This window comes from Citrus sinensis, chromosome 3 (genome assembly GCF_022201045.2).
Source record: "Citrus sinensis cultivar Valencia sweet orange chromosome 3, DVS_A1.0, whole genome shotgun sequence".
Classification (NCBI taxonomy): domain Eukaryota; kingdom Viridiplantae; phylum Streptophyta; class Magnoliopsida; order Sapindales; family Rutaceae; genus Citrus; species Citrus sinensis.
This window is the reverse complement of record NC_068558.1, coordinates 48,837,226-48,850,534: the sequence shown is the minus strand read 5'-3', so window position 1 is coordinate 48,850,534 and position 13,309 is coordinate 48,837,226. Positions and strand designations below refer to the sequence as shown.

The window sequence follows — 13,309 nt, the reverse complement described above, 5'->3', positions numbered from 1 at the left end:
GATGTAGAATTTCAATTCATTTGGGGTAGGTAAAAAATTACCATTTTATTTTACCCCTGTCTTTTAACATCAATACAATTTGCTTAAGGTGTGGAGATTTAAGAAACCTACTAATTTCCTCTCATAAGGTCTTTTTAATTAATCTTTTGTTATTAAACTAACCTTATTTTCTCTTTCTCCATTAGAGATGCCAAAAAAACTCGGCCCAACCCGGCCCGACTCATTCTCATAAGTTTTAGCCCAAACCTCTCACATAAGAGTTTGGACAAGAGTTTAAAAAAAAAAAAGTATGTGCCTAATCCAAGCCCTTTATTTTTTGAACAAAATAAATTTATAAATTAGAATAATAAATTAAAATTAAAAATAATAGAAAAAAAGAAAAAGAAAGCTTAAATCCCTAATTCATATATCAATAATGAATAATAAACTTAAAATTATAACACTAAACTCTCTTTGAAGTGTTAATTAATTAATTATAGTGCTTGAATTAGAGAATGCAATACTAAAGAATTAAATCTTTAAATTTTTATTTGCTTTATTTTCTTTATTTATTATTTTGTTTTGAAATATTCATTTTTTTAATTCATTATTGATTATAATAACTTGATTATTATTAATAGGCTTGGGTTTTTTCACCTTATCAACATGAACTCAAAAAATGTACATAGCCTTGAAAAAATGTATGCCAACAACTTGGCATGCTCTCTTAAAAAAAAAATTTTTAAAAGTTTGTCGTGTTTTTTCCATAGGCAAGGTATGGCACGATCGATGGCAAGCACGCGTGGGCATGACACGTGTGTCGAATTGAGCCTAAGAAAAAAAAAAGGCACAACACAAGACAACACAAAGAAAATGGTGAGCACGACACGAGCATGAGCACACATGGACCTTCTTTTATGTCGGCCTGGCTCGTTGGCCATTTCTATTTAACAGCCCAATTCCATTATTTTAATTTCTGATGGCGATGGATCTTAGGCTCGTGTATATATCGTCTGCTATTACACAACCAATTCAATTTTGGCTAAAAATCCTTTTCGACATCATCCGATTTTGATTTTGAGGACTTGTAGAAATTCCTCAGACCGTCCACAATTTGTTCTATGTACAATAATGTGGGTAATTGTCAGATGAAAACAAAACATCCTAATGTGAAGATTAAAGGCACAAAAAGAAAAAAATTAGGGTCCCTCGCAAGGAAGAAATTTTATAATACATCAGAAGTATCATGTTAGTCATACAACAAGTAAATTTTACTATGACATATTTGCATTTATTTTGAAAAATATATCATGCAAGTGGTTGTTATATTAAATTCAATAGGGGTAGGCAAATACAGGTTTGGATAGGGATTGGATCAACTTGATCGAGTTTTGAGTTAATCGGGTTGGAAAAAAAAAAAGCAATCTGAGTTCAATTCATAGATAGCTTGTGTGTTCATGGTGTTTCAAGTCGATATGATTCAATCACGATCTGATCCAATTGGGTTGGCCAAAATCCAACCCAATCAGGTTAAAGTTTTCATCCACATCCGATCTAAACCCAAAATTTTTAGATTGGGTTCGATTATTCCCCTAAAATTCAATTACACTTGTCATATATACATCAATTGATTGTATTACCTCTAATATATTATAGAATTTCTCCTTACAATGGTTCCAAAGGTGCCAGAATCCTCTAATCACATGCACAATAGCTAGGACCTACTAATTTTCTGCCAATCAGAAACCATAAAAACAAAAAAAATCAAAAAAAAAAAAAGGCAATTGTTTCGATGGTTGGGCTTCCAAGATGTTGAGGGGTAAGATTCATTTCTTTCTTCACAAGAAACTTCATAGCATATTCAAGTCATTTTACCTTTTTCATTTGGCGTGGGACGCATCTTTCTATCTGTTTCTGAAGGAATCGAAGCGGATTTAATAAAATCCGAAGGAATTTAACAAATGCAAACTTTCTGGTGTCGCTATCAAACTCAATGTTGACGGGGCGCAAAGTCCATCGGATTTTTAATATCCGTTGATGAGTTCGGCCATTTTACATGACACGACACATGAACACATAGTCGGCTTCTACAATTCGGACCTAAGACATATCATTTGTTTTTATACAACAACTATAGTGGTGTAATTTGACATGCAATATGTAGAAAATGAATGATAAGGAATAGATTTTAATAGAGACAAATAGAAAACAAGGCAACCAGTGAAAAAACAAATGATAAAGAATAGATTTTAACAGAAATTAATATACAACATGGATCTTTTAAATAATTTTTAAACATATAAAGAATAATTAGATAATTGATTCAAATGATCGGATTAAATGAATATTTACTTAATCTTTTAATATCTTTTGAGTGGGACAGGACACTTTTTTTTTTTTTTTTTTTTAATGACATACCATCTACAAATATTTATAATCTGGAAATTTACTGCGGGAGAGGAAATTAAATCTCTAGCCACAGCTCTCGCCTTCGTGAGACGGTGAGAGGATAGATAGCCACCACGACAAAGCCTTGTTGGCGTGGGACCCATCTTCTGCATGAAAAAAAAGTGAATGTGAATAACTTTTCAAGACTCATTTTTTCTTCAGCAGAAATAAAAATTGGTGGAGCCGATACTGTTCATTACGCTCTAATGAAATCGAACTCGATCTAGTATCCGAACAATTTGCCCCAGTTATCAACATTGACAAATATCATTATTGAATTAAAATAAACATGCATGCACTGTACATAGATAGGGACACAAATTGTTGAAACTCGGACCGAAGAAGATCCGATGACCCCATCTCACTCTATAAATAACAACATGATCATCGCATGGCTAAGACACTGCTTTTACAAAACAATTAACACACAAATATTTTTCTGTAAATCAAACCCACCATGGACGAAGAGGCCAATCAAGTCTTTGAATGGCAGAATGTGATCATGGCGTTTTGCTTTTCATCATCCGTTGAGATCGCTATCCTGTTTGCTGAAACTAACTCGGAGCTTTCTCCTTCATTCTATGTGCTTTCATTTGCTATCTTGCTGACATTTCTTTTTCTGTTTGTTTCAAAACTTATCGCCCACAAGTTTGCCGTTGCATCCCAATTGCTAGAGAAAGGTGCTATCATCGTTGCTGCCACTGCATTGGTCTTGGTCACCACCATCCCTTATTCCTCGAACAAGTTCAAGTATGCAGCCTGGGCTCTCTACGCCGCCTCGTTGCTTACCATCTTCATCTGCAATTTCAAAGATCAAATTGTCAACCTCAAAAGGTTTTGTCCAACAGGCTCTACTGTCATTTGCTTTCTCAACTGTTTCGGTCAATCTTGATACCAGGTGTGTTTGATGAGTATATATATATCTGCGTGTGTTTCCAGTTATAGTTGTTGTTGTATCACTGCATGTAAGTTGTGTTATTTCAGAACTCGTTAATATGAGAGTTTGTGTTATTGTGTTGTATTATATATGAAACGGAATTAATTACTTGATAATAATATCAATCTTGTGTGCTTTAATTAAAATTATAGTTTGTTGCTGCTTGATAATAATATCGCTTATGAAGACAATATTGACTCCGTGTATACACACACACACACGATTATAAAGACCTATAAAAAGAAATATTTTAGATTCAAATGATAATTATTTTACCATCTAATCTCGATTTTTTTTTTTTTTTGAAAAAAAGTAGAAGTGATGTAACAAATATTGGTTTTTAAAAGCCCTTTCCTAGGCTGATGATTATAAGTATAAGCCCATTAGTAATGCATGTGTATGGAGTAAATAATCGTTCAATATTAATAATTAATGATTGTGAAAATTTAGAATTCGAATGATACAAAAGACTTGATGGATGATAATTTTAACAGATTTTTTTAATTATAAATATCGATAAAATACTAATTACAATATTCACACCAGTGTTATTAAAAAAAAAAATCATTTGTGTAAGGAGTCAATCAGATTTTTGAAATTAGACCAGATGGTCTTTTTTTTTTCACAATTGAACGGGGACGATATCCGAAACTGTGTCAACCTTTTGTAATTGGTTGGTCCAAGCCCGTCATTTTCTACGTGTCAAGAAATTAAAATAAACTAAGCAAAGACATGAAGGACGCCTGCTGTCGGAGGATCCGATTGGTGACTTGCAATTCCTTTTAATTCTTCGAGAACACGGAGTGAAGCCAACGATCGGATCAAGAACTACTCGTGCTTTTATATTTTACTCTATATAAAAAATAAAAATAAAAGATTTTATTTAATATTGATATTATCACCATAAGTCCACCATTGGACCAATATATGGTTGACATTTGACATAAGTTTGAGTTTAAAGAGACTCTTCACTTTTTGTATATAATTAACTGTTAAGGGTGTGTTTGTGATTGAGGTACTGTAACTTAAAAATTACAGTTGTTGTAGAAAAAAAACTGTAATTATGAAACAAAAGTTAGTAATATATAGTAAATGTAAATTTTAAATAATAATTTTGATAAAATTATTGAAGATATAATATATTTTTTATTATATAAATGAAAAATTATATCAACATACTTTTTAAGATACAATAATTAGTGTTTACAAAATATTTTAATACTGTAATTTTTAAATTATAACTGCTCAACCTCAATTTTAAATGTACCCTTAATAAAATATAAATTCCACCTAACTATATGGCTTTCCTCTTTCCCGACCCCTATCCCAAAAGAAAATAAGTGAAAGTCTAAACCCGACCCTACCCTACAGTGGGCACCCCCAACACTTTAATGGGCTTGGACTTTTTCATCCCGATTATCCATTTAAATATCTTCTTTTTAGATATAGGTTACAAATGATATTTCACCATATTTCTTGATAGGTTATAAAAGATAATGAGTAATGAGATATATTATTCAAATCTAAATATATATAGACATAATCTATCGAGAATAAATTAATAATGAGGATCAAAATCCACCCTCTACCTATAATTTTTACCTATAATAAAGAATAAAGAAATAAAGAATTTCATCTAAATTTTTACAAAGAGCAACTAAAATCACCTAATTTCTATATGAAATTAATGTTATAAATTAACCAAAATCTCCATTTTAATTTCCTCATGAGGTTAAGAGAGTTTAGTATTGTATTTTCAGATAGAGTAATGATATAACCACAAACTCTTGTATAAACTTATTTTGTACAAATTGATGTGGTATGATAAAATTAGTTGAATTAAATATTTTTTTGTCCACATGATTTATTTCTATTATTTTATATTTTCATTATACCAATGAATTAATGCCACATCAATTTGTACAATATAAATTTGTACAAGAATTTGTGACTGCATCATCACTCTTTCAAATAACTCCACCTTTGCCTAATATTTTAAAATGAATAATTTTGCATCTTTTTTTACTTTTGACAATGGGCAGTAAGGAATGAAATCTTTTGTATGTATATCGATCTAATCCATCATTATTTTTTACTAAAAAGTTATGTTTAGTGTAAAGAAAGATAAAAAAAATTTACCATCTTTCTTTCTACCCACTCACTCTCTCAGTCTCTCTCTTCCCTTTTCTTCTTTATTTACGCCAAGCATATTAAGATCAGCACACTGAATAACGAAAAAAGATAAGCTTGACTTGACCGAATTAAAAAACTGCGAATCGAGAAACTTTCTAGAGGAAGATCAGATATCCAAATTCATCCCAAACGAATACACTGCTGAGCAATCGTCAAGCTTTTTTGGGTTGCACCATTTTAGTACAAACCATCAGTCGACAATGTTTAGATTCCCACATCTTGTTGATTATTTCTCAAATTTTAATTCGAGACACAATTCTAATTCGAGAACCACCGACACCAGCTGAACCAGCAAATAGATTTGATTATAACACCCAGTCGGGACTTTCATGATCCGGGTATACAAATTCTATCTAGACAACCGGCCCTACAACTCAGGTAGCTACAGCATGGCAGGATCACATAATTCATTTGCAAAAAATAATAAGGCACAACAATATCAAAATTATAACATGTCGCTATGTAGCTAGGACACCAGAAAACAGGAGCTTCACAAAGCAAACGAGCATATTAACACCCTCACACCAATCTCTCCTTTCTCTCTCAACTTTTTTCTTCATCATCATCATCTTAACTATCATTTGAGGAGCTTCCCCTGACAAGAGAACCTCGACGGTGGCCACCTACAATTGCATCTTTAAGACGAGATATGGGACCCAACAACCTGCTCCCTTTCTGCAAATATGATGACCATAATAATAACAGGAAAAGAAAAGCAAAAAAGAACATCAGTATCAATTTATAATACAGAGACCTTCCATCTCACAAAGTTTCTAGAAGACAGGAAAAGAAAATGCAAATCCTATCCAATTTTCAACCAGATATACCACCTGACTTGCAAACTACATGGAAGGAGGTAAACCGTGTGGGCAGAGCTTCAAGTTTAATTTCTGATATAACCCAGATGGATCAGACTTCAGATCTAGTTAAGACAACAAAACTAAAGAAGAAACACAAGAGCAAGGTTCCGATCTTATTCATAGAAAAGGCTAGTTAGGTTTGCTTCTTCAGTTCCTGACCTAATAATTGGAAAAACGTATACTTCTTGAATCCGAGACAACTCTATGTGGTTCTACAAGTGAAGAGTTCGGGTGACATTCTCAAGAAACACGTCAAGAAGATGTAGGCTCCACAAAGAAAGCAGGATAGTACAAACACAAATCTAAAGGAAAAATTTCTAATAGTCCACAATCTATAAGCAATTACTCATGGTTGAAGCATGGTTTTAATTTCCAGTCCAATAAAATAATATTTTGAATTACGCTTTTATAATTCGCATGCATACGGCTTTTAGAAACATATTAACCAATAATAGTAAAACAGAGTAAAACCCACTTCTTCTATGGCACTGCAATAAAATTTACTGAGCCGACTAATTACTTTATTTTTTTCGGGGGAAAAACAGCAATCCACATACCTCATCATTGATGCTGAGCTGCCACTTCAGCTGCAAAGCTTGCCACCTTTCTTGTTGCCACTGCTGCCCAATAATTACAATGCCCATCACAGCCGCTGCAATGAAAATGGACCAAAATGTATTTGTCTCCTTTGCATGAGCATACAAGGAAGCTGCCCTTCTCTTCCACCATGCTTCACAGGGAAGGTCAGACTCAGCAAATTTGTCATCTTCTTTTGCAGGCATCAGAGATTTTGATGCGTCTGCAGGAACATTTAAACCTTGCTCAGAAGGTTCAGTTAGCTCAGGAGTCTCCAAGTTCTCATTGAGTGCCGCGTCACCGTGGAAAGAACTAAACGTAGCCGCACTGTAAATACTCTCTTCCTTCCTAGTCAAATTTAACCCCGGTAATGGTGTACCTTCTTCAAACTCTGTACTACTAAAGGATAGCCTGTTACCCCTCTCATCAAAAATCTGCATTTCTGGAAACTCATTGTGTACACTCAAATCCTTAAGGGTCCAATTATCTTCATCATCCTTTCCACTAGATTTGTCTCCGACTTCAGCACCCAATTCAGAGACAACGTCCTTCCCTTCAGATTCATTATAAATCTCACTCTTTACAAGTTCAGGTTCCACCGGCAAATTCTCATGCTCACCGGGGGGAAAAACAAAGTGACGAGACATGAATAATGCATGAGAAGTTTCCGCTTCAATTTCTTCAGCAGTGTCACCCCTGGCATCATCCTTCGGTTCATCATTTTGAGCACTAGGAGCAGCAGCATAGGTAGATGCTGTAAGTGACACAACCTCCCATTCATTCCCACGGGAAGCATTCTCTTCTACCTCATTATCCGCCATCCTTCCCAATGACAAGTTTCCTATCATTTAAAACATCAGAATAACAAAAAGCAACAAGTAATGAACTTAAAAGTGAATACAGAAAAATCAAAAGCATAAGACATAATTACTTCATCATAATTCTGTTACGCCATCATGCAAATTGTCTTACCACTAAAACATGACATATTAAAAGTAAACTATGCCATATCATCCCAAAAATTTACATAAAAAAAAAAACTACTAAATTCTACTCACAACTAAAAAGCTTTATAAGCCAAAAACTCAGTCAGTGAACTAAAGCCCACGCTATAAATTAACATCATTCTATGTACAGACAAAAGCATCAGATTCAGTCGAAAAACGTATTTCTAATTCTGATACAAATTAGAGATTAAACTTAAAAAAAAAAAAAAAATTCATCATCCAGTAAGTCAGTACGTGTGATGAAAGAAAGAATTAAGTCAACGCAAGCACGTACAAATCAATATAATTATTAACAGATGATTTAAAAAGAATTAAAACAAAAAGAAAACAAAATCAATCATCACATATCTATCAAACATAACAAAATCAGCGATCCACAGCTCATATAATTTCAAAAGAAAACAAATTAAAAATGAAAACTCACAGAGACGCAATCGGAGGAACAAGATCTAAGGCGGAAAGATAGACTGGTGATCGATACGGCGGCGTTTCTGATTAGATTGAGCAACACTAACTGCCTCGACAGGCGTAGAGCGGAACAAGGCTTTATAGACTATAGTTAAGGTTTCTCGAATTCGAGATAAAAGAAGAGAACCGATGGTACCGGTATATTTGATCGGAGTTACTGGCTGTTGTAGGTAAAGCACGTCGTGTATTGAGATAATAATAATAATATCTTTATTGTTAGTCACTGTGGCTACCGGTCGTTAACCGGTAATTAAGGTAAGGTTCGTGCGTTTGCGTGCGAGGGACTGCGAGGTATAAATTATTACGCTTACGCGACCTAGTTGCGTGGCCCATCATCGAATAACAAAAAGGGGCTACTAAGGGATTAGTCGTTCGTTGTACCTTCAAACGACTGGGCCCAGTTATTAAGTTATTAAAATAATTTTTAATTAGCATCGGTGAATAGTGGTGATAGGTTTTTGCGATTAAAAAATAGATAAACGATTCGCAATTGTGGGTATTTTTTTAATGACTAGCAAGCAGTCGTGGCGATGGATGAGGAACGTGGGCCAAATGGAACTGCATAAGTGCACTTCATTTCCTTCATTCGATCGTGCGGATGCATGATTGCATTGACAGATTCAAGTCAAACGAACAAATCCCATTGCAAAAGACTCAAACCAAGAACCTTTGGGCCATTCATTGCAGGAACTTGCAACCCGCCAAAATCATCACTTAGACATCTATCCTTTTTTTTATTTTTTTGGTTTGACTATTGACACCCCATTTAAAGAACTTTTAACCCTTTTTCATTATTTATCCCGTTTACAATTGTAAGTAAGCTCAAACAACAAAAACTAACTATTGCTCCTCCATGTATTTAAATTATGGGTGGAGTTTTTTGCACCTTTAAATTAAAATGTCAAAAAAATTCAAATAGATTATCACAAATTTTCTATAATTTAATGGAACATTAAACATGCGTAAACTTAAATATTCGGTTAATCCTGAAAAATGAATGTATAGAGTATAGAGAATTAGGAATGTAATATTGATATGATTTTTGAAAGTAGTAAATAAATTAATTTTAGACATAAAAAATGAGTCAATAACGTATGATTAATTGTTTCAAATTAAAGGTTGATAATTTGAAAACTTTCATCCTCACTCGTTTATGTCGCTCGTAATATGCAACGTGGCATTCTGTAAGTGGTAGGATAAGCAGAAAGCCAAGCAGTTTCAAGGAGTGAAGATGAAATATAAAAGAGGATTGTGTGGCCGGTGGCGGGAGCTGAAGGTTCATTATCCAGAGAAGAGAAAAACAGCCAAGTGCGAAGAGAAATGGAGGATTTATACGCATTGGACTTTGACGGCGTTATCTGTGACAGCTGCGAAGAGACCGCTCTTTCTGCCGTCAAGGTCATTTCCCTCCGTTTGACTAATGAGAAAATCCTCGTGAAATTCTCTGTTTTTTCTTTTCCAAAAAAAGTGCTTTTGAATTAGATTTGGATTGATCCATCTTCCTTTATTTCACTTGTGTTTAATAGGCTGCCAAAGTGAGATGGCCAAGTTTATTCGACGGCGTGGATTCCGCCTTGGAGGATTGGATTGTTGATCAAATGCACACTGTAAGCTCTTGTTAATTACTTTGCTTATATCTTATTCTCTTCAATCTGAATTTCACGAGAACTCAAATCTTCTCTAAATCCCCTGCATTCATGCGGTGAAAAAAGAATCTGCTGAAAGCAAACTAGTGCTTTATATTATTGCAGTTGCGGCCTGTGATTGAAACAGGATATGAAACTTTGTTGCTAGTGAGGTTGCTGCTTGAGATGAGACTACCGTCTCTTCGAAAATCCTCGGTGAGTATAATTCCGTGCTAAAATTTATTTGATGGATGATACTATTAAATGGCTACGTAAAAATGTTTCAAATTAAAGGTTGCAGAAGGACTCACAGTGGAGGAGATATTAGAGAATTGGCTTAAGATTAAACCTGTGATTATGGAAGAATGGAGTGAGAACAGAGAAGCTTTAATAGAACTTTCCGGAAAGGTCAGAGACGAGTGGATGGATACCGACTTCACAACTTGGATTGGTGCCAATCGGTACTCTAAATTGATGAGCTTGTAGAGATTGGAGCAAGACATTTGATACTCTATTTTCCCACAAATATCTTGAGCTTGTAATTGGTTTGTTTGACCCACAATTTGATTAGAAGATGCTCTTATTCTGCAGACTTTATCCAGGTGTTTCAGATGCTCTCAAGTTGGCAAGTTCAAGGATATATATAGTCACCTCAAATCAGGTTTGAAGATACTGATTTGAAAGTAACAGCCTTATATATTATCCTGTTTGTCACCAGTAATTATCTTAATTTTCTTTTGTCTGGAATCAGAGCCGATTTGTAGAGACTTTACTGCGGGAGCTTGCAGGAGTTACCATACCACCTGACAGACTTTACGGTCTGGGAGCTGGGTCAGTACACATTATCAATGCTAGCTGTTGGTTCTTTCTTACTGTTTCCGGTGGCTGTTGTTGCTTGCTCACATCAAAGTGATTCTTCCTCTTGATTTCGTTTACTAATTGCAGTCCGAAGGTGAATGTTTTGAAGCAACTTCAGAAGAAACCCGAGCACCAGGGGCTGAGACTTCAGTGAGTTATATTATATATGTTAGATCACCAAAAAAAAAAAAAATTGATTTTGATTAATACGTAGTCCAATCCATTGCAATGAAGTGACGATTACAATTACAGCTTTGTAGAAGATCGACTTGCAACCCTGAAGAATGTGATTAAAGAGCCTGAATTAGATGGATGGAATTTGTATCTCGGTAATCTCTTTCGGTTTTTATGTCATATTTTATTGTTGTATTTGTATGCAGTAGCATTGTTTGCTAAGATGGATGTGTTGAACTAATTGAAACAGTTGACTGGGGATACAACACTCAGAAAGAGAGGGCTGAAGCAGCAAGCATGCCCAGGATTCAGCTTCTCCAGCTCTCTAACTTCTGTACCAAGCTGAAATAGTCATTGGCTTCCCTACTTCCCCGTTTATTCGTTGATGAGCAATTCTTCCAGTAACACAAACTGCGACCACTTTTCTTATTTCGAATTTTTAAATTGGTTCATCTGAGCTATTTGATTGTTTCCTATCGTCGTGCATGATTTCAGTGGAAACTACAATGATAACGATAAACTATCCAATCAACAAACGGGTAATTTTTAAAAACCTCCCCTGAGGTTTGGGCTTGTTGCAAGTAGATGGCGAGAATTGATTTATTTGTAAAAAACCCCCTACCGTCAGTTAAGTTTAACATTGACCGTTAGTTGACCGTGCAAAGACAATATTACCCTTAACAATAGTTTATAAACGAAAATAACTAAAAAAAAACCAAAATTATTAGCTATTTTACACTTTTTAAATTATTGATATTTTCTTAAAGTTCTTATAAAAAATTAAAATTAAAAAATTAAAAAATCCTCTTTAAATTATTGATATTTCCTTAAAATTCCTACAAGAAAGATAAAATTAAAAATTTAAAAATGAAATAGTCATAATCTTTACCTATGATATTGTAAATTTTTAGAATTGACAAGGATAAAATTGTCAAAAAATAGGGTTTGTACTTTTTGCACCAATAATTTTAGTTTTTTTTTTAGTTATTTTCGTTTATAAACTATTGTTAAGGGTAATATTGTTTTTGCACGGTCAACTAACGGTCAATGTTAAACTTAACTGACGGTAGAGGATTTTTTACAAATAAATCAATTCTCGCCATCTACTTGCAACAAGCCCAAACCTCAGGGGAGATTTTTAAAAATTACCCATCAACAAACTTTGGGCCATTGATTGCAGAAACCAAAAGCCCACCAAAACCAATAACCATTTTAACAGGACCTCCTATTTATTTTTATTTTTTTACACTAATAATTCTGGAAATTTGTCATCCTCCGCTATGTATTGTAACGTCAAAAGAAATTAAATCGATGATCTTTGTGTCCGTAAAATCTAAATTTGTTTATGGCCTACGATACTTTCCACCAACCCAAAAAAAAAATAAAAAATAAAAAATAACTACAATGCTTCTATAATTTTAACTTTATTTTTTTTATTATGTTTCTATAAGATTTTGGTCCTCTGCATTTTCTTTTTCTTTTTCTTTAATGGTAGATATACTATTGTTGCATTTGGCAGTAGGGATTGGATTACTTCTATAAAATTTAGTTCAATTCTGTGTTTGGTGTAAACTAAAGGAGTTAGGACGGTTGATTTCAGGCTCACAATTTTAAGATGATAACAATAAAATTATATAAGATACGTCAAGTACTTTGGTTGCGATGGGATTATTAGTCGTTAGGTACTCTGGTTGTCAGTTTAGGTGTGTTGGAATTAAATGAGAGTAAAAAGAAAAAAAATTGTCCTCTTTATCACCTTTTTTTTTTTTTTTCATTTTAACTTAATATTTTAATATAAATTAAATATAAACTTACTTTCACAAATTTTTAACCAATTTTTTATATTATATAAAATATCAAATTCTATTCAATAATTTTTTAAAACTAGTATTGAATAATATTAAAGTTAACCATTATTAATATTATTTAAAAATAATGATATCATTTAAATAGTTATTTTTAACTTTGCCAAATGAAAGTTAATATAGTCTTGTTCGATGTTCTACAAGCAAAAGACATTATTATAAAAAATTCAGTCTAATCCAATTAAATTATGATATTTAATCCAAATCAATCCAATATAATCCTATATTTAATGATTTTTAAAATGAAAGATAGTACTAAATATTTAAGTTAAATCATATCATTTTTGTTACCCAATCTAATTTAGTCCGAAGTTCAAAT

General features: G+C 33.4%; 2 protein-coding genes across 4 annotated transcripts; one reads left to right on the top strand and one right to left on the bottom strand.

Moving 5' to 3' along the window:
- Positions 1-5,841: 5,841 nt before the first annotated feature.
- LOC102607693 (hypothetical protein) lies at positions 5,842-8,589 on the bottom strand. 2 transcript variants are annotated; one of them, XM_006491070.4, is made up of 3 exons: positions 8,425-8,589; positions 6,975-7,834; positions 5,842-6,232 (listed from the first exon to the last, which is right to left on the bottom strand). In XM_006491070.4, exons 2-3 carry the CDS (start codon positions 7,812-7,814, stop codon positions 6,128-6,130), a joined length of 945 nt encoding a protein of 314 aa, XP_006491133.1. In that variant the 5' UTR covers positions 7,815-7,834; positions 8,425-8,589; the 3' UTR covers positions 5,842-6,127. The 2 variants fall into 2 exon arrangements, with proteins under 2 accessions (XP_006491133.1, XP_052294099.1); XM_052438139.1 differs by lacking the exon at positions 5,842-6,232 and adding an exon at positions 6,273-6,447.
- A 1,131-nt stretch (positions 8,590-9,720) lies between these two features.
- Positions 9,721-11,611, top strand: LOC102608197 (uncharacterized). 2 transcript variants are annotated; one of them, XM_006491072.4, is made up of 9 exons: positions 9,721-9,866; positions 9,995-10,075; positions 10,220-10,309; positions 10,388-10,554; positions 10,685-10,754; positions 10,845-10,924; positions 11,039-11,101; positions 11,204-11,280; positions 11,376-11,611. In XM_006491072.4, exons 1-9 carry the CDS (start codon positions 9,789-9,791, stop codon positions 11,474-11,476), a joined length of 807 nt encoding a protein of 268 aa, XP_006491135.1. In that variant the 5' UTR covers positions 9,721-9,788; the 3' UTR covers positions 11,477-11,611. The 2 variants fall into 2 exon arrangements, with proteins under 2 accessions (XP_006491135.1, XP_006491134.1); XM_006491071.4 differs by having other exon boundaries at positions 10,202-10,309.
- Positions 11,612-13,309: the final 1,698 nt, after the last annotated feature.

Coding starts and splice junctions, on each gene's coding strand:
- LOC102607693 (XM_006491070.4), bottom strand. CDS start 7,814: ATGGCGGATAATGAGGTAGAAGAGAATGCTTCCCGTGGGAATGAATGG. Junction 6,233..6,974: donor AGCTCAGCATCAATGATGAG/GTATGTGGATTG, acceptor TCATATTTGCAG/AAAGGGAGCAGGTTGTTGGG.
- LOC102608197 (XM_006491071.4), top strand. CDS start 9,789: ATGGAGGATTTATACGCATTGGACTTTGACGGCGTTATCTGTGACAGC. Junction 10,076..10,201: donor TTGTTGATCAAATGCACACT/GTAAGCTCTTGT, acceptor AAAGCAAACTAG/TGCTTTATATTATTGCAGTT. Junction 11,281..11,375: donor TGGATGGAATTTGTATCTCG/GTAATCTCTTTC, acceptor TAATTGAAACAG/TTGACTGGGGATACAACACT.